Source organism: Drosophila bipectinata, chromosome 3L (genome assembly GCF_030179905.1).
Source record: "Drosophila bipectinata strain 14024-0381.07 chromosome 3L, DbipHiC1v2, whole genome shotgun sequence".
NCBI classification, from domain to species: Eukaryota; Metazoa; Arthropoda; class Insecta; order Diptera; family Drosophilidae; genus Drosophila; species Drosophila bipectinata.
Window position 1 is genome coordinate 13660817 of NC_091738.1, and position 21136 is coordinate 13681952.

A 21136-nucleotide genomic window follows, 5' to 3' on the forward strand; every position below is an offset into this window, starting at 1 on the left:
AACTCGAAATGGAGCAAAAGTTCATAAAATTTCTGGCGCAATACGCTAGGCGGGCCACGAAGAAAATAGACAAATTATTTATTTTCATGGAAAATTCACGAGAAATGTTTGGAGCGGAAAAAGTCGCCAAAGTGATACCCTAATTTCGAAAAAGTCTGCTCTATAAAAAGCTTAAATTTTCACACTTTAACGTCCGCGATGACAGCTGCGTGTCAGGGAGGTAATTGATTCGAAATTGTTCTAGCAATCTAGCGCCGACCTTGTGGCATCAACAGATGTAGGGCCCAGCAGCCAACGGGATGGCCCATAAAAGTCCTATAAACGTTCCGGTTTATTTCCATTTTATCTGTCCAGTTGCTATTGCTCATTTTCGCATAAAATTAAAATGCTTTTGTTAAATTTTGTCTGGCTGGCTCTTTCAGGAATTATGTATTTTTCACATTGTATGTAGTTTTGTGGTCAGGGTTCCGGTGGCGTATGCGTGATGCGGGATTTGTGATGATGCATGATGCGAAAGCCCCTTATCAGCTTACGGGCAGGAACATAGACGAAACCCATTTGATTGGAGTTGATTGGCAATCACCGAGTGCTGCTCCCACTGTCACCAGATAAACACACAAAAAATCTATTAGCTCGACTGCGAGGGCAATCCGATGCTCGAGGGCCATCTTCTGGCCGGGACACGCACCCGAACGCCAGTCCAGGCAATAAAGCCAAAAGTCCTGTGTTAATAATCAATGCGCTGACAGGGTGGGGGACTAATGGGATGCTAGGATGTTGGCCCTCCTTGAAAGGTTAAGTAGCGAGTTGTCGAGAGAATGGCTCTCGTCTGCCAAGAGCAGGAAACGGAAGCGGCAGGCCGAGCCACGCTAGATGTCGATAAGTCACACACTCGCCGGCTAAGTTCGCATTACCCATACGTGGCTATTGCTCCAAGGAGCATACCCTCTGACCCCCAACCCAAGTAGCCCAGGGCGAAGCTACCCATTGACGTGTCCGTGCCGGAGATAATGAAATGAAGTAATAAATAAATATATTAACCGGCTAGCACGTCGCGCCGTCCAGCGCGTATTTAGTTCATTGTCGCGGCTATACGTAAAAATAACAAGAAAGAAAAATATAAAGCCTAGCACATTGCATATATACGCTCTATAGCAATAGCAATATGAATAGATTTTTTCTGCAATGACTTCATAGTGTTATCTCTGAGTTAGCTGAAGCAGCTGGTCCATCAAAGAGACGCCTTCCCCATGTTTTGTAATGAAACGCATTAAATGTGAATTTATGACGGAAGAGGCCTGTCCGATGATAGTCTAAATCAAAAGTGTCTAAAAATATATGGCTAGGGCCCCTGGAAACAGCGAAATCGGATATATATACGACTTCTAATTGAAATGTCCAATCTGCGTAAAAATAAATTCGAGGATTACGCAATCAATCTAATCCGCTGAAAGATCTTAATGCATTTTGTGAAGACCACCTTGAAAATTCCAAGCCATTCAATAAAATCTGAATACTACACTCGGAGAAAAAAGGCGCATAAATCGACAAAAATAGGCAGGTTCAAAGACCTAGTCTTAAATTCTTATCAAATAATTTCCCCATGTTTCATAATTTTTTATGGCTTTCACTAAAAATAAATAATGTCTGCTATCGCACGGAAAAAACATAAATTTATTGCTAGCCCGTGTTTGTTTACATTTTCTTTTAATCGATTTATAAATTCAAATCTGTGCTCATTAGGCAGAAAACTAGTTTCCTAGACTACAGCTGGGTATGTATATATATTTTTGAAGTAATTGCTCCACAACTCCGGATCGAAAATATAGTCGTAAAATGTAAACTAATTCCCATTACGTCAAATTGATGTCCGCGGAATGAGTATGCATGAATTTCAATTTGCGCAAAGTTTCCATAAATCGGATTGGAGGACAACTGCAATCCATGTTCAAGATTTATGGTAGCCAACTCGAAATCGAAAACCGAGATTTTACAATCGAGAACTGCAGCTTTTGCATAACTCCTTTGCAAAAGTCGCGCCTTTCGGCCAACTTGGCAGCCCGTCAAGAGCCGGCAACACACACAATGCATGCCAATTAATTAGGACCTGGCCGGCGACTTATTTGGCTAATTGTCTTTCGATCGACCTGCCAGATAGTGCTGCGATCGGCCCGAAATAAAAATTTATTTATAAAAATCAAGCCGGCCCACGGTCTGCGATTAGATTAAACGGGTTGCGTTGCGCACGCGCTCTAAAGAGACTGCCGCCAATTATTGTTAACACGGGCAGCTCATTCCGGGCGCGACTCAATCCGAGGCGCCAGCTCAGGCGTTTTGCATAAATTAAATTGATACATTTTAGCCGCAGATAGCTATCGCTAATAGCTTTCATACAAGGGCAATTAAAAGGCAGACTCATATCGGCTCCGAATAATTATAGGACTCGGCTCTCGGAGGTGATGAAGACGTAGTAATACAAACGCCGGGCAATCACAGGGAATTATGATTTAAATTATTATTTAAATGACAGGCTAACATCTGACAATTTATCGCTTTGTGAAGAGCACTGAAATCGAAAGGCATAAACTGCCAGGGACAATGGGCATTGTCCAGGCAACCAGAGATCGGGAAGACAATGAAACGAGATGCATCGCAAGGTCAGCAGATGATTCAGGGCGCAACTTGCAGTAGACAGAATTCTCTGAACTCGAAGCACAGATATGGCCCAAAATCGAAAACGTGGGAATGGATGGAGCCTCGAGTAAAAAATGCTGATTAGGGCTAATCCTAATGCCCGCATGCCACGCCCACCGCCAATAATTCACGCTAATCTTGCTTAACAATTATGCGCAACACTTGCGAGCCAATATTTATGTAAACATGGACACGGACATGGACAGCTATTTTCACTTGGCCCGCGAACACGTATCTGTGGGATGCAACTGCCTCTGGGATGCATCTGAAAAGTCAATCCCAGTGTAAGGCCGCGCTAATGCCCCAAACCTGTTCACTCGCTCTGCCTGTCTGCGGGCTGTTTATTTTGCGGCATATATTTTCTTAATTTTGTTACCCGGCTACTTGATTTAAGAGTTTACTTTGCGATAGTGCACATGGAAATATTTTAATCAAAATGATTGTAAAGTGGTACTAAAATATGGGAAATAGATCTCATATAATCATTAGATTGCAAGGGAGGTCCCGTATTTTTACCGAAATATTAAACCCCTATATAGGCTAAAATTACTCTTGAATTTCTCGCTCTGTAGCTTGCAGACTTGAGGAGTCTTGAAGACAGCCCCTTTCAATCTTTTAGCTGGGGACTTGCTGGTTTCATTTAACAATATTATTATGAGATGCGAACAGGCCTTAATCGTGCAACAAGTGCCGGGTACTGGGCATGTTTCTAATTTAAATATTTTGCAAAATCGCGCCACTCGCACCAACCATTCACCAATGACCTAATTGAGACGTAAAGATCGGTTTGAGGCTCAGTCTTTTTGAGTCACTCACATGACGGCATCGTTATTGCATTCATGCAAATTTGTAACAAATTTTAATTCATTTGTGTTATTGTTTATTGGTTTTTTAGTGAAAACCCACTGACTCATGTCACTGTCTAGTATTAGCTATATGAAGATTTATACTTTTTGTAAAAAAAAGTGTGCCTCTAAATTGGCACACAGTGTGCTCTGGTTTCTGATTTGGGCCGCAAAGGGGAGTCCCCCACTAGGCCGCACCCGGGGCTCCTGCAACTAATATTGGTGGCATTCCCTTTTTGCAACTATTCGCAATGTTTGTGTGTATTACATCAAAGTACATTTGTTTTTCTGCCAGTTGTCGCCGCCGCTTGCCATGGTATCTGTTGAATTAGAGTCAGCAGTGGCAGCAGCAGCAGTGGCAACAAAGGGGGAAACTTTCAACAGTGTTGGCCATGTCGGGCCCAGGGTTTCGCCAAACAAATGTGTACCGAAAATGTGTTGTTGTCAGAAAACTTTTTTGTCCCGTCAGTTGCCATTTAATTAAGACAAGTTGGGGACATGCGGGCTGATGACAATTCGGCGGCAATAAAAAATTATGCCGGTGTCTCTCTAAGGATTGCCGCCAAGGAATTCCAGAACCAATCAATCAAAGCCAGTTAATCAGTGCAATTGGAATTCACATCAAGTATTTCCTAAGAAGACGCCACCCAAGAAATGCTTGCAATCGATTATCTTACACTTTGAGATCCAATAATTGCCGCTTGCAATATGCAATTATCGCTGTGTTAATATATATAGAGCTGATCGGCAATAAATATGCAAAAATTGAGATATGGCCTAGCCCCGGCGACAGCTTCAATTTGCAGTTGCAAGATCATTAATGTCGGAATCAGCTGACTGAGAGAAATCGGATTAATCTGTGAAGTGAAATAGCACTTGGAGCGGGTACAATGTATTATTACCCAATCATCCTTCCGCCGAATTGATAAAAATGAATAATTCATTTTTTCTTCATAACTAACCAAACATTACCAAAGTGACTATTCCCGATTACAGATTCTTGTGCCAATATTTGAGGCAACATCAAGGGCGGGCCAGACCGTGTCTGTCTGTATTTGCACAAAGTTTTATTTATTAATGAGCTGGCCAAACGAGCATAGTTAATTTTCAGTTCATTGCCGTTGTTTTCGACTATTTTGTTTGTTTTGGCGATGTTTGTACGAAGCTATGATATGGTCGTCGGACGGATGGAGAGTGAATGTTATTCAACAAGGCAAATGAAAGCGCCACTCGGATATAATTATCGCATTAGACATTTGGCATTTCCTCCCGGCTTCTATTCTACTTCAAGTGGGGCAATGTGGTTTCGATGGAATTGACCGAAAATCGTCCTCAAAGGTAAATGTTTTCAGACTCACCTCAGCCTCAGTCAGTCAAGCAATGTCACTGGATTCCTCCAGACTTCTGCAGGCTGCGGATGTCGGCCTTTTTTCGAAACCGCAAAAGTTTAGGGCGACAGCTTCCTGGGACAGGACACTATCACAATGCCCTCCAAGCAGACACTTTCTTTATGCCCGGTTCCTTTGTCCTGGGTATTCCGTTTTAGTAAATCACTACACTGCACAAAATGGGCCTATATTGGCTTAATCAGGGGGATGACACTTCTGGAAGATCAAAATGGACTTTTAAGGGATATTCGGGGCTGGCATTGACATTGTTCTGTTCTCCGGGACAGGACAACAAATGCCATAAAGGAAATAAAGAGACTTTTCAACACAAATCACACAATTTAGATGTATAGGGACTGAGCCCAATAGTCTTCAAAGGCACTATTACACAGAGAACAATACTATTTTTTATAAAACTATTTTTTTTTATTAAAAAATTAAAATTTTTCCAGAGATAGTTCCTATAGGCTTTTAGGTAATTAAAGTATTTTTAGGTTTCAGATACTTTTCTACTTTTTGGATTTTTTTTTGATAAAGTTTTAACTTTAAAAACACTTTCTTAATCACAATTATTTGTTTAAATTATATTAAATCCTTGCTTTATTTGTATTTCATCACTATTGTTTACATTTATGTTTCCGTACCAATTTCAGCCGGCAAAAATCGCTATCACACGCGCTTGTATCTTTTTTTCGCGATGTATCTTTCAATGCGATGGATGCGCTCCGTTCCGCAGACCAACTGAGACTGAGACGGCGACATCGACAGCGGCGCTACAACGCTGCCGGGCCTGCTGCTCTGTCCACGCCAACGCTAACGCCGACGCCAGCCGAGGCGAGAGAATGCCACAGCGGCGGCTACTGTTTGGCAGATACTTTTGTATCTCCCACTGCCACTATCGATGGCGGGCAAAATTCGAAATGCAATTAAAGGATTGTTTGCGAGAATTCGAAGTAGTTGATAACTTTTTAGGAGAGTGGGGGGAGTGGGGAGACTACAAGTGACTTTTAAAAACAAAATATAACTTATTTAATGAAACAAAACTGGCTTTATATATTGTTAATCGAATTAGGTGACACCTGATAAATGCGGTTTTCATTTTATATATATTTATTTTTGATATATGAATATTAATAATATTATATTTTACCTTTAATTATAACAAATTAGACTATAATATACGATTCCAATAACATCTCCATATTATATAAATTTTCTTAGCTTTTATCCTAATTTATAATAATATTTACCACATTCTATTCAACCTGGCTTACACTCTCCGAGCCAATTTGTTTTTTTTGGCCGGCAGAACTCATGCGAGTCTAATCAAAGCCCACTTTTGCAGAGCCCAGTGCAATTTTCCGCTGCATTGCGAAAACTTCAGGTGCAGTGCTTCCTCAGATCCTGCAGCAACTTGGTTGAAACCACTTGGCTATAAATAGGACCAACTGGAGACGAACCCAACGGGCAACACTTTCGTTTAACTTTTGTGGCAATGGTGGATGGGGCTAAGAAGAGGGTTAAGAGCAGCAGAAATTAGTTCCCAGGCGGCTTCATAAGCCCTGGCAAAGTAAAGGGGAAAAACTAAAAGGGGATGGGGGAAAAAAGGAGTTAATAGACAAACAACATGTGCCCCTGGTCCCACATGTGTGCTGTGTGCGGCAAGTTGGCTTTCTTAATTATTTACAAGTAATAAAACTAAGCATAATTTTCAGGGGAACGCACTGGTGCCTCATTTCAAATTCTATAAATAATTTGAAAAGCAGTTGATACGAATCGCCAAGGCTTCCCAAAAGCCAAAAGCCGGAAAAAGGATAACATTCATACAAGTTGTTGGGCCAGAGAGGCCGAAGGGAGCGCAGAACTTCAGTGAGAGAACAAGAGCAGCGACCGAGGCAGCGACTGCGACTGCGGCAGCGGCCAATGTGGCGTATGCGTAATTTTGTTAGCCTTATCAGAAAACCATTGCAAGCAAAGTTTATATTAAAGAGCCGGGCCATTTATCGAACTTGCAATTGCCGATGCAACGTGTTGTCCCCTGTGGTCTCCAGCCTTCCACCTCCTCAAACCCCCCACCCACTTGGCACCCCTTGCCGTCCCTTGAGGATGCCACAGGAGTCGCGTTGTTTGCACGCCGGCTGCCCAAAGCCCGCCAATTGTTTATTCAAGCAGCATCGCAGCTCATGTTGCCCATGTGAACTGCCCTGCTCTTGAACCGCCTTCGTCGGAGCATCTCCTGCCTCTCACTCCACCAGTCGACATGCCTGTGCATTCATTTGGCCGGCCATGGCGATGGTGTTTGTCTGGCCATTTTTTTCCGGCTCTGCCGCCAGCCTTCGTCTGATGCACTGACAAAAAAAGACTAAAAACTTGAAGTTCTTTTTCTAGAGCTTATATGAAATCTTTTACCTAAAATCTTGTCTATTCTTGGCACACATTATATTTAAAATAAAGTCTAACTAGCATTTTTATTTAATGATTTCTCTTAGTGCTCTGGCTGCAGTTGTTATCGCCACTGTTGCTTTTGTTGTCGCCGGGCTTAAACGGCTCTTAGCGGCAGTGAATCAGTGGCCAAACATGTAATCTGTTTAATGGCCACTGACCGTGCACCGGCTCCTGCTCCGGCTCCGGACCTCTCTACCAATTCATCTGGTCGCGTATACGCACCATAAGCCGGACAAACTCTTGGTATTTGCATAGATCTTTTTTCAAACACTTGTACTCCCATTTTTTTTTTTGGTTTTTTGCTCTGAAGGGGGTCTATAAATGGCCACCTGTTGCACATGGCTAAAATGCCAGTCAGAGATTTGAGGGCAAACAAAAAACGTGAAAAATCGTTGAAACAAAATAACCCCAACAAAAACAAGGTAATACTGAAAACGGGCTTAAACTTGTTCGGCTGTATTGTCGCCACTGATTTGCATAAACCACAAAAACTTACTTGAAAGCAAAACCAACCAAAAATTCGCCAGATACCTCACAACAATAAAGAGAAACATTGCCCGGCGAATGGTTATTTTTTTCAATTAGCATCCCGACTGCGGGGTGTTACCATTTTGGAAACCCTTTATCTGGCCGAAACATCTGAAAACATCGTTTTATTCTTCCGATTTTATTACGCTGGTGAAACCTGATCTACAAACATTTTTGGTGGCCTTATTCAGGCGGGTTTATGCGTTTTAGAAGCGCCGTTCCAATAAACGGCCCGATAATCGTTCTAAAAGATGTACCAAAAAACCAAAAAAAAGACATTTCATTAGCATAAAACCCGATCTGAATAGCCTTGACTGGAACAATCTATAGCATTTTCGGAGATAATCTGATAAAAAAAAGATTTGCATTTTGAGGAAAAGATAAGAATCTCTCCGACACCACGTGAATCTTTAGTACTTGCACATCCGTATTTAAAATATTTTGCTTCTGCTCTGGTATGTTCTGAAAAATTCGATCATCTGCAAGGGACGTCAGACCTGATTAGCCTTTTATGGTATATAGCCAGACAAATCGGTTTATTGGTTTCCAAGAAGCCATAAATACATTTTAATATCTCGCGATCTAGATTTTTGACTAATAAAGTCTTAACTAGCTTCACGTCCTATTAATTTTGGCTCATTTTCGAAAAAAATTAATTTGCATTTGTAGCAGACTTGATAATTATTTTAATCTGCAAGTCTAAATTCTAGAACAGCATTTAATTCAAAGGAGAACTCCTCCCAAGACATATACCAATAAAAGGAAACAGGACAAAGGATTTCCGAATCCTGGAAAAACACTTGCGACCGCTGTATGGCGCCAAATGGCGGGAAATTTCAATTTAACTCTTATATTATACTATATTGAAGTATATTGTATTAAATTAAATTATATTATATTTTATAAGACTACAATTTAAAAGCGTATAATTTTTGGCGACATCTAACGGTCGCAAATTAATTCCACTTTTTCCAGAAACTCGCGCGCGTTTTTTAGCAGCGTTTTTTTTTTGGTTCGAATCGAACCGCGGGAAAAAACGCGTAGGACTCCTCAAACTCAAGCTTGGAGTTGAAAAACGTAAAAAAGTATAATTAATTTGCGAACGTTAGACGGCGCCAAATGGCGGGAAATTTCAATTGAACTCTTATATTTATTTAAATTATATTATATTATATATCTCAGTTTTTTCCAGTTATATTTCTGAACCGCAAAGTTGAAAAAGTTAAAAAATTGAAAAAGTGTTGTGAATTCTTTTATAATTACCTTATATTATAATTTAATATAATGTAATATAAATATAATATAATATAATAATATAATATAATATAATATAATATAATATAATATAATATAATGTATTATAATATAAGATAATATAATATTTAAAAAAAATTGTAAATATCCCAGATGGATGATGGAGACTTCTCATTTAAGGTTTCAAATTTTTTAAGTAAAATCTAAAAAAAATAGTCAATTTTTAAAAGTAAAATATAAAAATTTACCTTAAAAATAATAGAAATTTTATGACATCGAATGGGGCGAAACAAAATGAAACATTTTTTAAAATTTAATTTCAAACAAGGAAAGCAATCTTCGGACGGAGCTGAAGTTGATTATACCCTTACGTAAAACAAGGGGGTTTTCCCCTATAGGGCCCACTGTGATGGCTATATCTTTCCCAATTCTCATCCGATTCTCAAGCGGAGTACCTTAAACGATTTCTAGATCAATTTTCCACCATTCTGCATCCAAATCTCGAGATAAAATATTTTTTAGATTTTTTGTCCATTTTTTGTGATGGGATCCCTTGAAAATGGGGTTTCCCCTATAGGGTCCACTCTGATGGCTATATCTTCCCCAATTCTCATCCAATTCTCAAGCGGAGTATCTTAAACGATTTCTAGATCGATTTGCCACCATTCTGCATCAAAATCCTGCGACAAAATATTTTTTAGATTTTTTGTCCATTTTCTTGATGGGATCCCTTGAAAATGGGGTTTTCCCCTATAGGGTCCACTCTGATGGCTATATCTTCCCCAATTCTCATCCGATTCTCAAGCGGAGTACCTTAAACGATTTCTAGATCAATTTTCCACCATTCTGCATCAAAAGCCTGAGACAAAATATTTTTTAGATTTTTTGTCCATTTTTTGTGATGGGATCCCTTGAAAATGGGGTTTTCCCCTCTGTGTCTCTGTGGATATGTCTCCTTCAATGCGTTGCACGCTTTTGACCAAAATTAGAATACCCTCTGCAAGGGTATAAGAATGAGTGGCATGTTTAGAAGAATACAAATTCAACTAAATGACAATAGATTTTTTATTTTTAAAACTCTATTTTTCTTTCGAAATATCCTATGAGGCAGACTTAATTCTTAAAAGCTAATTAAATTTTATTTAAAACATGTTTTAGTCCACTTCATAAAAAAATACTTTGTAGTCAGCGGACTAGTGTGAACAGTTCCGTTTTTGTGCCTAACGCGATACCATCAAGTGGAACCTAACACCCTCCCCCCATCCACGCCCACCTCCATAGACGCCTCCAATCTATTTGCCTTTGTTTTCCTGTTTTCATAGAGAATTTTCCAACCGCACATTTGTTTTTCCACGAGAATGAGCTCCTGGCGCGAGAGCCTGACCAGCATTCCTGGCTCTGTGGCGCAGTTCATCAACGAGAGCGCCAGCAGCTACCTCCACCAGCAGCCATCAACAGTTGGCCGAGCTGACTCCGATGGCGGTGGCTCCGAGGAGAGTGCCCCCCAAGGGGAGTACCGGGCTCTGCCCATTCCCGCCTCCCTGGTGCGGGAGCAGTGGCGTCTGATTTTCACCAGCGATGCCAACAACCAAGACCTGCAAGAGGCTATTGCGCACTGCAAAGATCTGGTCCTGCTCAGCGAGGAGCTGAGCGAAGAGCGGCGATGGCTTGTCAGGCATTTAGTGGACCTGCGCTATTCCCTGCAGCAGCTGGAGGAAGCCCAAGAGGCACACCAGTCCCTTCCTTCCGACATTGTGGTCATGGACGCCATACGGGCTGTTGTCGGTCATCACTTCGTGCCCCATCATCCACACCACGGAAAGCGGAGCCGTCTGCAGGCAGCCACCAAGAGGAACTACTGTGACCACTGCACTGCAATCATCTGGAGCGTTGTCCAGGCTTCGTATGTGTGCAGCGACTGTGGCTACCTAGTCCACCAGAAGTGCATCGACAGTGTCAAGCGGGTGTGCGCCCATGTCCTCGTCTCGGAACGTCAATATCCCATCTCTGAGATTTGCCCGGAGATCGGCTTGGCTGCCCAGGGATACAAATGCTCCGAGTGCGGAACGCCATTGAATCTAAAGAGCTCCTGGATCGAGCCACGGTTGTGCGACTACAGTGGACTTTACTTCTGCCCTCGGTGCCACTGGGGAGATAGCACCTTTATCCCCGCCCGCGTCATCCACAACTGGGATTTCTCACCTCGCCGGGTCTCACGTACGGGTCTTCAAGAGATCCGACTGTTCCTTAACAAGCCCCTAATCCGACTGGAGGAGGACAACCCCAAGCTCTTTGTTTTCGTGGAGAAGCTGTGTACTGTGAAAAAACTTCGCCAGAACCTTGTTCACATGCGCCACTACCTGTCCGCCTGCAGGATGGCTACCGAACAGAAGCTTGTGGATCAGCAGCTGGGCGGCAGACGCCACTTGTCCCAGTCCAATGAATTTTACTCCCTGAGCGACCTGAGCCAGGTGGAGACCGGAGCTCTCGCGGAGTTTCTGCAGGCCGTGTTCAAGACCTTCAACGAGCACATCAGATCCTGCCCCATGTGCCTGGCGCAGGCCTACATCTGTGAGATTTGCAGCAACAACGAGGTGATCTTCCCCTTTGACGACGGCTGCATCAAGTGTGATCAGTGCAACTCCATCTTCCACCGGGTTTGCCTGACGCGCAAGAATATGATCTGCCCAAAATGCACTCGCATCCAGGAACGGCGCCTCCAGCTGGACCGCATGAGGAGCACGGAGGATGACGAAGATGCCACCGACGACGATGTGACGACTAAAGAAGAATAATCTATAGAATTTTAGATTCAATTGTGTCGTGCCGGTTTTTAATATGTTATCATATGTACATAAGTAAAACTATAGCTAATATTAACTGTCCTTCTTGCCGTACTTCTCCCGCTTGTGGAACTTCCGAGGATTAATGCCGTAAGCCTTCAACCGATCGTCGGTTATGCCATTGGGATTTTTGTTGATTCTGTTTTTCGCTTTGAAGTTATTCGTTTTCTTAGCTGGCAAGGATGTGCCGGATGCTTGGTTCGATTTCTTAAAAGGATTGGCGTTGTCGCCTCCTTGTTTGGATCTTCCTTTGAAGCTGGTGGCCAAGGGCTTTTGATCTGGGCTCTGTCCGTTGGTTTTCTTGTTAAACGGATTATTGCCATTAGACTTATCTGCCTTCGAGGGCGCGATACCTTTGGACTCTGCTTGCTTTTTGTTAAACTTATTTTGCGTTTGTTTGGCAGGTCCTTCAAGCGTCCCCTTTGAGTCCTTATTGGTATTTTTGTTAAACGGATTGTTTCCTTTCTCTGCTTTCTTTGGGGCCTGTCCTTCGGCGGCAGAAGCCGCTTTAGTATTCTTGAAATTATTTTTTCTCTTTGCATTTTCGTTGGGAGTCTTTGGCGCAGGTCCTTGGGGTTTCTGGTCTTGGTTCTTACTCTTCTTAGTTGCAGGACCTTCGTCGTTCTTGGAGCTCTCCTGGGAGTCGGTTGGTTCCTTTGTTTCCTTGACCTCCTCCGTGGAAGTCTTAGTGGAAGTGGCTGCAGCTACTGCCGCAGCTTTTCGTTTCAAGCGTTTCCTTTTAGATTTCGACAAAGGCTCCGTGGGAGCTTGTGGTGCCTCAGTTTGCGTAGATGTTTCACCTCCTACCTGTGCAGGACTCTCTTCTTCAGGCTGTTCTTCATCATCGGAACTGCGAAGATAGATGTTTTATTTAAGAATCTTTTACTAACTTTCAATAACTCACCCTTCGCCGTAGAGACTTTTAAAAATCTTTCTCTTAAGATCCTCGTTTTTGGCCTTCATTTTATAAAGGCGCTGCTCCTTTTTCTCCACATGCTCGGGCCTGGTCTGAACTGCTTTCTTAAGGCTGGCCCATTGATTGAGCTCCTTGTTCTTAGCCAAAAGTATCTAAAAAGAAAAGAACATTAAAAGTCAGTTTCTAAAAATTGGTGACAGTTTTCTTACCTCTTCTATCGTTAGTCCAAAGTCATTGGGTATGGTCTCCACATACTTGAAACGGCACGGCTGATCTCCAATAATATCCTCACAGTCCATTTGGTAGTACTCATCGATGTATTCTCCATAGGTCTTCTCATCTTCTGGATCAAAAGCCGGCTTCTCTGCCTGGATCATTTCCATAAACCGATTACGCCTGCCCTTGCGACCCTTTCGACCCCTCGAGTTCTCAATGAGCTCCTGCTGCAACTGCTGCTTGGCGGCAACTGGATCATAGTCACAGTCCATATTAAAGTCATCATCTTCGCAGTGACCATCGTAGTCATCGTCCCCCTGGCCGTCCTTGTGCTTGCTGGGATCATAGTTGTCCCAGTCCTCTAAAGCCAGCTCATCAATATCCGAGGGGCACTCTGGCTTCTCTTCGCCCTCGTCCACATTATAGTACTCGTCGTTGAACAATTCCTGCATACGACGATCATGGGCAGCTGGATCAAAGTCCTCCTCCAGCTCGTCGTCTCGGAATCCCAACTCATCATTGCCGGTGACCGCTTTTAGCTTCCGAATCTTCTCTTCGATCTCCTTGCGCTTCATCTCCTTGATAAGATCCAGTTCCTTCATCTTTTGTTGCTTCTCCTGCTCCTTGCGCTCCTTCAACTCCTTGCGCTTTTCTTTCCTCTTGTCGTCCGTGCGTCGAACCGACTGCTCTATTGTTCGGGGATAACGTTTAATGAACTCCGCATCGGGTTCTTCATATCGGAAGTTATACTTTTGCTCAAACTCCGCCTGTTTCTCTAGTTCTTGTTCGTCCTCGGACAGAGGAGCATTGTCTCCCACGATCTCATCGTAAGTGGGAATGGCGGAAGCATCTGTGTTGGCATAGCCCTTGTTGAGGATATAGTCTCTGAGGAAGCTCTCGCCCTGAGTTAACTTGTTGCTGCTCCAGTACTGCTTCAGTGGTTCCAGCTGTTCCTTGTCCGTTGCCTGGATATCGTCCTGCTGGCCAGCCAGCCACTTGGCAAAGTCCGCCTCCTCCGCATCAGTCTGTTCCTTGGTTTTGCTTCGTTTCTTGAAAATGCCCCCGAATTCCTCATCCTCGCCATCGTCCTCCTGGTTCATCACATTTCTGAATTCGGCTTTCAATCGACGTTCCTCCTCCACGGCGGTGGGGGACTGTGCCCGCTGGTATTCCTCCTCCTCCTTCTCCTGGTGCTCCTCGTCCGAGCTTTCAAACTTTCCATTGTGCTCGAGGATAACCTTTCGTTCGTAGTCTTTTAGAGTGACGGGCTTGAGTTTTTTGTTCTTCTTCTGCTTGGACTCTCCTTCGTTCTCCTCATCATCGCTGGAGGATTCATTAAAAAACCGCGTGCCCTTGTCATAGATTCGCGGGTCTTTACTTTTCAGGGAAGATAGTGTCTTAAAGAAGTCCTGATCGAATCTGGGGTCCACCTCATCCTCTTCAGACGATGAGCTGTCGCTATCGAATTCGGATTCCGACACATCCAAGCCACGGTCCTTATCTAAAACATGGGAATAAACGTTAAAATAGTTCATTTGGAGGAATCCTCTTCTATTTACATTTCTGCAACAGCTCCTTCTTCCGCAAATTGTTGTAGGTCTTGGCGTAGTCCTTGTTGGTGGTTATCTGCAGGTCATCTCCATCGTCGTCTGACCCATCGAATAGTTTATTGCTCATAATTCAGGCTGTTTCTTTGAAGTTTATAAACTACCACCTACCACACGTGTTAGCGAACAATACAAGAGCTAGATATGTGCAAGAGTATAAGGGGGGAAATACATCTAAAAGTAGGAAATTTCAAAAAACAAATTTACATTTTATTGGATGATTATTACTTAAAACTGCTAGTAGATAATAAAAGAATCATTTTTTACCAAGTGTTTATTTTTTAAATTTGAAAAATATCTGAAATAATGTTCCACCTCCAATATCTGGGAAGTTATCGATAGTTACGTTGCAGTTGTACCATCGTTTATATTCTTTATTTACAAATTGGCAATTTTCAGAACCATTGTCTGAACTTAAAGCATTTTAAATACATTCCCAAGTCATGGCAGACACCCCGGAACCTCAGGCAGCCCTGACAACATCCACGCCCGACAAGGACAAGGATAAGAGTAAGACCAAAATCCACCTCCTCTCAACCGTATACTCATTTTGTTTTTATTTGCAATCACCTGTCTCGTGCTGATTCACTCAGTTTGTGTCCTGTTGAACGCCACCGGCAATGTACCGATCATCAAGAAGCGCACCTGGACCGTGGACCCCAACAAGACTGTTAGCTGGATCCAAAAGTTTATCCACAAGTACCTCAAACTGGACGCCAACGAGCAGATTGTAAGATCCTCCTACCAACTTAGCATTTGATTATTATATTCTTTTCTATATGTTTCAGTTTCTGTACGTTAACCAGACTTTCGCCCCCGCTCCGGATCAGATAATCAAGAACCTGTACGAGTGCCATGGCACCAATGGGAAACTGGTGCTCTACTACTGCAAGAATCAGGCGTGGGGCTAAATCGATACGCACTCTTGACTTGGCTAAAACTTAAGTATTTATTCGACTACTGTGTAAATTGTATATTAGTTAAGGTGAATAATCAGCTGATGTTGCGAATTCAAATCCACATTTATTTCCGCCTAACAAAAACTGAATATTACAAGGGTTCTAGTCTCCGCGCAGAGCCTCCAGCTCGTCGGCAGCCTCTTTGGATACTCTGTGATACTTGGCCACCGAGGGTCTGTAGTAGTAGGCCTGGTAATCGTTGCGCTCTGACATCTTGCGACGCACTTCGTCCTCCAGGAGTCTGTAACGGCGTAGTTATGATTAAGAACGGGATGGAATTAAATATTTCCTTTCAATTTACCGAATCTGTGCCTTCTCGTTCTCCTCGAAGAGGTAGTGCAGAGACTTCTCGTAGTTCTGTTGTTGCGAGTTTAGGATATAGCGGGAAATAAAGCGGGAGATAGGGTGCTATAAAGACACAACCGTTAGGAAAGAACTACTTTCGGCCAACTACAATACGATCATACCCTCTCATATTCCCAGTGCTTGGGCACGTAGCCCTCGGGAATCTCCGCCAGCTGCGCCGGACCCACAAAGATATTCGAATACAGCACCAGTGCAGTCACTGGCACCACTCCGAGCATTACGTAAAAGTGCATCAGATCCTTGAACTTGTCCCACTGGAAGCGAGAGGGCTTGATGGTCATGTGGTGGTGTCCATGATCGCCACCCATCCGGCGCATCTGCTGCTGCAGGGCTAGAAGACGGAGATTGGTTGGTTGCGTAATGTGAAGTGTGTTTTCCCCAAGCGGTATTTACCATTTCGGCAGGCAGGTGTCTGCAGCACGGCGCGGTACTTCGCGAACGATGCCGCCGGCGACAGCATACGGCTCCAACCGACCATTTTTAGGTAAATTTAAGAAATTCTAAAATATTTTGGAGCTGGTCGTGCCAAAGTTGTGAATAGGACGCAAACGGTCCCACTTGTTCGGGTCTTGTTTTGTATATCGATAATAATAGTGATGGGAAAATAATTTTTATTAAAGTCTATAAAAATTTTTAATATTTTCGCCGTTATAAAAATTAATTTAAAGCTTTAAAAAAATTTATCTTTTTAGAAAATTTGAAAATTTAAAATTACTTAAAAATAAAAATTAAACATCAAACTTAGTCGTGACACGTAAAAGCTTGTGCCAATATTTATGACGCTCTGTGCTTTTTTGCAGCACTTGACGGGCGGCCATCGTTTTCCATCACTGCTCATTCACAAAAACAACGTCTTGTAGTAAAATTACCGAAGATTTTTTTTTTCCAACTGATAAAAGGTATTTTCCTGTTTAATTCTGACTCACAAGCAAAGTTCGGGATTCACTCTAATGCGAGACAATCAATGTAAAATCATTCACTAATTGCCTATCGCAAAACGTCATGTTTTTTTCGCAAAGCGCCCCCCTCGCCCTGTTTAGTTGCTGATAAAAGTACACAATACTTACAAAAAAAAAAAGTAAATATCATTAAGTGACGGAGGAAACACAAATGCGCAGTTTGTTGTCAATACATTGTCCGTTCGGAAGTATGTACTGGAGATTATGATGGTCTAAGAGTTAAATGTTTTTGGCAACTCCTGGGGGTGTGTATGTATGTACCCACAGTCGCGGGACAAGCAGAAGCCAAGTTCCAGGAGATGGATGTCATCTATTAATAAATCACATACAAGTTCATCTGTTTTGTCGTGAATTTGCGATAAGAAAACATTTCCATACCATTCTGCGTTGTTATCGTGTATGTTTCTTGTTGTCGTGCCTCCACTTTGTGTATGTACCACGGCAAGGTGAAGGCATGGGCATGGGCGTGGGCGTGGGCGTCTTCCAGGGCCAAGTTTCAAGCTCTTGGCCGTAAACTCTAAGCCAAATACAAGTCCAAATCCATTGACGTTCGAGGGTCGCGTCAAATGTGAATGAATGTGAATCAGCGTGCACACGGCAGTGACAGGAACAATCCTATAACCAGTACCATGCCCCCCCGCACCAGACCTTAAGCATATACCACCAACTCACGGCGACGGCGCGCGACATTCAAGAAAACTAGCTTTGCCGTGACGTCATCGGTTGAGTACTCAAATCGCTGCTTATGGCTAATTTATTCTCGCATTTCAGCCCAACAAACACACAGACACGGTCACCTCCTGCTTCGGAGCGAGAATTCCAATCACATCGGACCCACGGCACCTGCTCAGCACCAGCAACCTAATCGATCCCACCCAATCATCCACCCGGAGCGGATATGGACACCCATTCGCGTTTCGGATCGAGATTGCCAGGTAAGTCCGCGCCGGCCGCTCGGCCAAGTCATGCTTTTCTATAAAAAATAGTTTTGATCTTTGGTTTTTGTAACTGCTTAGCATTTTGAGTGCAAGATTGCCATGTTGGGTGCTGCGAAAGAATTCCCAAGCGTTGACTATGCTGCCGAGGTAGACTGGAGCCATCTGAGCCCTTTCTTCTTTTCAAAATTGTAACTTGAGAGGGCTTTAAGTTTCTTTTTAATATTTCTTTTAATGGCAAGAATAATAGTTTCCCATGAAATATGTTTTATTTTGTAATTACCCCTCTAATCTAAAGTGCCTCTAATCTCTGTTTTAAGTTTGGGAGTCATTTCGTTGCGCCGCTTGTTTTGTTTTCATTACCGTATCGTAGCTTTTGGAGGCGAGGGTGAGCAGTGCCCTCGTTGGAGAACTAACCAGCAAGTAATAGCCAGCAATTACAACCCCCCCGCCCTGCATAACCCGCCCTACTAACCGCATTTTAAAATTATAACTAAAACCCAGCCTACTATATATAAGAGGCCACCTCACCTCCCCCTGTAAATACATACTCTTGCATAATTTAACTATCCAACTTGTTTGCTTGGTTGTGTTGTGGATCCTGTGTTATCTATCGCTAGCTGTGTTGTTGCCAATGTTTGTCTTGGGGTTTTACCTGTGTTGTTACCTGTGTATTGCCTTAAAAACCTTAATCCTAGCTTAGAGCTCCTTTATTTGTCTCTTTGTCTCTTCAGTTGTTGTTCAGTTGTTGTTGTCTTCTGACAATAATATCGAAACAGTAAGATTTCTTTGATTCTTTGATGCGAAGATCTGATGCCAACGACGTACTCATCCAATTTCTCAAAAATTTCTCTAATTCATGTCTATTCACTTACTCAAAACTCAATCCGAACTAAACTTGTTGCCTCAGGCCGTCAAAATACTTAACTGAAAGCATTACTTGTAAGATTACCATTCTTGGAATATCTGTCCGCGACTGGGCAAACCTACCAGATTCATAAATGCCTTCCCTCTCGCACCCCAAGGTCCTGCCATTAATCCTTTGGTCGAGAACTCGGACGAGCCGCAGCCCAGTCTCTCGGACTTGCACGACTTTGAGCCCAAACTAGAGTTCGACGATACTGAACTTCTGGCGCCCTCACCCCTGGAAAGTAAGTTCTATTACCAAAGATCCCCCTTAAATAGAAATTTGAACAAGTTCAAGTGCTAACTGATACTCTAATTTTTACCTAGAAGATGTTATGGTCGGTGACTTTGTCCTGGCCGATGGTAAGTAGGCTGCTCTCCTCCTGTTAGACAATGCAATACGTTTACCGATTCGTGCAGATCCAGAACTAGAGCCCGAGGAGGATGTGAATCCGCTGGAGGACGACTTCGAGGACCAACTCAGGGAGCAGTCGGGAAACTTCCAGGCGGCCAAAACCAAATGCGATTTCCTCGGCACCGACAAGCAGGGCCGGCACATATTCGCCATTTATGCATCTCGTTTCCCCGAAAAGTCCCAGCTAGATGCTTTCGTTCGGTGAGCTCCTAAACTTCAATAGGGATCAGCTTTATAACCTTTAAATATTCCACATTTCATAGAGAGATCATTAAAGAGATTGAACCATTTGTGGAGAACGACTACATCCTCGTATATTTCCACCAAGGACTGAAGGAGGACAACAAACCGTCGGCCCAGTTCCTGTGGAACTCGTACAAGGAGCTCGATCGCAACTTTCGCAAGAACCTAAAGACTCTGTATGTGGTGCATCCGACGTGGTTCATCCGGGTCATCTGGAACTTCTTCAGTCCGTTCATCAGCGACAAGTTCCGCAAGAAGCTGGTGTACATCTCGTGTCTGGACGAGCTGCGCCAGGCACTCGGCCTCAATAGTCTGAAGCTGCCGGACAATATCTGCGACTTGGACGACAAGCTGAACCCCAGCCGAAAGTCATCGACGCCGCCACCCAGCATAAATGCATCCCGGCAGCAGCAGCACAAAATGGCGACGACGCAGCAATTTGGAGTCCCCCTGAAGTTCATTGTGATGAACAGCCCGTGCCTGAACTCCATTCCGCCGATTGTGCGCAAGTGCGTGGACTCGCTCTCGATTACGGGCGTGATCGACACGGAGGGAATATTCCGGCGTTCCGGTAACCATGCTGAGATTATGACGCTCAAGGAGCGAGTCAATCGGGGGGAGGATGTGGATCTGAAGAGCGTAAATGTTCATGTGATTGCCGGCCTGCTGAAGAGTTTCCTGCGCGATCTCGCCGAGCCGCTGCTCACCTTTGAGCTTTACGACGATGTTACTCGGTTCCTGGAGTGGCCCAAGGAGGAGCGCTCGAGGAACGTCACCCAGCTGATACGCGAAAAACTGCCCGAGGAGAACTATGAGCTGTTCAAGTACCTTGTCGAGTTTCTGGTGCGCGTGATGGACTGCGAGGATCTCAACAAGATGACCTCCTCCAATCTGGCCATCGTGTTCGGTCCGAATTTCCTGTGGTCGCGCAGCACCAGCACCTCCCTGGAGGAGATAGCTCCGATCAATGCCTTTGTCGACTTTGTGCTCCAGAACCACAAGGACATCTACTTGATCGACGTCAATCAGCGCACGGTGAGCCTCGACTAGCGACTGGCCATCGTCGGCCCACCACCCACAACAAGAAGTCCGTAACATAATTGTAAATTGTTTGATTTTAATGTTAGTCCTAAGCCTAAGTCCTATATACCAACTGGTGGATTTAGTCCACGAAGAGCACACAAAACCAGATACTAGCGCAAAAGCAAATGCAGTTGCAGTTTCGTGTATAAAAAGTATTCTTTAAGTTGAATTTTAAAATGTGTGTGCGTGTCAGTGTGAGAACTGCTTGTGGCGCCCAACTCCACGCTCTCCATATAACCATACCATGATTATTAAACTACCAAAGAAATTTGCTCGTCCCCCACCCCCACAGGGCGAGAAAAATTCGAAAAGAGAGAGATGTTATTATGTATTATGTAAAACGATCAACGCACATTCCCCTGGAGAAACCTGGTGAGGAGTCCTGGTTGCACCTGCTGTCACATGGATGTGGAGTTGCGGCAATCTCGAAAATCGTATATTGTGTAGAGTTTTGAATTTCCTTATAGTCATACAAACGATTTTTATATTATAATGGTATTGTTAAAAATAAAGTCAAATGTTAAAACCACAAGG

General features: G+C 43.5%; 6 protein-coding genes across 23 annotated transcripts in view; 3 read left to right on the forward strand and 3 right to left on the reverse strand.

Annotated features, from left to right (window-relative positions):
- The window catches only part of Mp (collagen XV/XVIII-type protein multiplexin), a 66579-nt gene extending 60921 nt beyond the window's left edge, over positions 1-5658 (reverse strand). For all 13 annotated transcript variants that reach the window (XR_011442717.1, XM_070279849.1, XM_070279844.1 and 10 more), the window contains exons 1-2: positions 5572-5658; positions 4898-5143 (exon numbers count right to left, since the gene is read on the reverse strand). The gene's annotated coding sequence lies outside the window, so the exon portion shown is untranslated. The remainder of the gene's footprint in view (positions 1-4897; positions 5144-5571) is intronic.
- Positions 5659-10406: 4748 nt separating this feature from the next.
- Positions 10407-12039, forward strand: DEF8 (differentially expressed in FDCP 8 homolog). The gene has a single exon (XM_017240903.3). It carries the CDS (start codon positions 10513-10515, stop codon positions 11947-11949), a length of 1437 nt encoding a protein of 478 aa, XP_017096392.2. The 5' UTR covers positions 10407-10512; the 3' UTR covers positions 11950-12039.
- On the reverse strand, positions 11966-14873 carry LOC108124938 (protein KRI1 homolog). Its single transcript, XM_017240902.3, has 4 exons — positions 14689-14873; positions 13123-14630; positions 12902-13065; positions 11966-12847 (listed from the first exon to the last, which is right to left on the reverse strand). The coding sequence occupies exons 1-4, from the start codon at positions 14804-14806 to the stop codon at positions 12031-12033; spliced, it is 2607 nt and encodes an 868-aa protein (XP_017096391.2). The 5' UTR covers positions 14807-14873; the 3' UTR covers positions 11966-12030.
- A 205-nt stretch (positions 14874-15078) lies between these two features.
- On the forward strand, positions 15079-15756 carry Atg12 (Autophagy-related 12). Its single transcript, XM_017240866.3, has 3 exons — positions 15079-15246; positions 15330-15466; positions 15525-15756. The coding sequence occupies exons 1-3, from the start codon at positions 15180-15182 to the stop codon at positions 15645-15647; spliced, it is 327 nt and encodes a 108-aa protein (XP_017096355.2). The 5' UTR covers positions 15079-15179; the 3' UTR covers positions 15648-15756.
- On the reverse strand, positions 15740-16631 carry ND-SGDH (NADH dehydrogenase (ubiquinone) SGDH subunit). Its single transcript, XM_017240865.3, has 4 exons — positions 16455-16631; positions 16163-16392; positions 15997-16103; positions 15740-15936 (listed from the first exon to the last, which is right to left on the reverse strand). The coding sequence occupies exons 1-4, from the start codon at positions 16537-16539 to the stop codon at positions 15798-15800; spliced, it is 561 nt and encodes a 186-aa protein (XP_017096354.1). The 5' UTR covers positions 16540-16631; the 3' UTR covers positions 15740-15797.
- A 218-nt stretch (positions 16632-16849) lies between these two features.
- Positions 16850-21134, forward strand: RhoGAP68F (Rho GTPase activating protein at 68F). Of its 6 annotated transcripts, none has more exons than XM_017240863.3 (6): positions 16850-16960; positions 17792-17955; positions 18981-19106; positions 19189-19224; positions 19282-19477; positions 19540-21134. In XM_017240863.3, exons 2-6 carry the CDS (start codon positions 17919-17921, stop codon positions 20567-20569), a joined length of 1425 nt encoding a protein of 474 aa, XP_017096352.2. In that variant the 5' UTR covers positions 16850-16960; positions 17792-17918; the 3' UTR covers positions 20570-21134. The 6 variants fall into 6 exon arrangements, with proteins under 6 accessions (XP_017096352.2, XP_070136267.1, XP_070136266.1 ...); XM_070280166.1 differs by having other exon boundaries at positions 19192-19224; XM_070280165.1 differs by lacking the exon at positions 16850-16960 and adding an exon at positions 17192-17208.
- Positions 21135-21136: the final 2 nt, after the last annotated feature.

Excerpts from the sequence above, each read along its gene's own strand:
- DEF8 (XM_017240903.3), top strand. The coding sequence starts at position 10,513 with ATGAGCTCCTGGCGCGAGAGCCTGACCAGCATTCCTGGCTCTGTGGCG.
- LOC108124938 (XM_017240902.3), bottom strand. The coding sequence starts at position 14,806 with ATGAGCAATAAACTATTCGATGGGTCAGACGACGATGGAGATGACCTG. Across the intron at positions 14,631-14,688 it reads GAAGGAGCTGTTGCAGAAAT|ATAAGGACCGTGGCTTGGAT; the intron begins GTAAATAGAAGA and ends CCCATGTTTTAG. Across the intron at positions 13,066-13,122 it reads TTGGACTAACGATAGAAGAG|ATACTTTTGGCTAAGAACAA; the intron begins GTAAGAAAACTG and ends TTTTCTTTTTAG.
- Atg12 (XM_017240866.3), top strand. The coding sequence starts at position 15,180 with ATGGCAGACACCCCGGAACCTCAGGCAGCCCTGACAACATCCACGCCC. Across the intron at positions 15,247-15,329 it reads CGACAAGGACAAGGATAAGA|TTTGTGTCCTGTTGAACGCC; the intron begins GTAAGACCAAAA and ends TGATTCACTCAG. Across the intron at positions 15,467-15,524 it reads TGGACGCCAACGAGCAGATT|TTTCTGTACGTTAACCAGAC; the intron begins GTAAGATCCTCC and ends TATATGTTTCAG.
- ND-SGDH (XM_017240865.3), bottom strand. The coding sequence starts at position 16,539 with ATGGTCGGTTGGAGCCGTATGCTGTCGCCGGCGGCATCGTTCGCGAAG. Across the intron at positions 16,393-16,454 it reads GACACCTGCCTGCCGAAATG|CCCTGCAGCAGCAGATGCGC; the intron begins GTAAATACCGCT and ends TCCGTCTTCTAG. Across the intron at positions 16,104-16,162 it reads AGCACTGGGAATATGAGAGG|CACCCTATCTCCCGCTTTAT; the intron begins GTATGATCGTAT and ends GTGTCTTTATAG.
- RhoGAP68F (XM_017240863.3), top strand. The coding sequence starts at position 17,919 with ATGGACACCCATTCGCGTTTCGGATCGAGATTGCCAG. Across the intron at positions 19,225-19,281 it reads TGACTTTGTCCTGGCCGATG|ATCCAGAACTAGAGCCCGAG; the intron begins GTAAGTAGGCTG and ends CGATTCGTGCAG. Across the intron at positions 19,478-19,539 it reads CAGCTAGATGCTTTCGTTCG|AGAGATCATTAAAGAGATTG; the intron begins GTGAGCTCCTAA and ends CACATTTCATAG.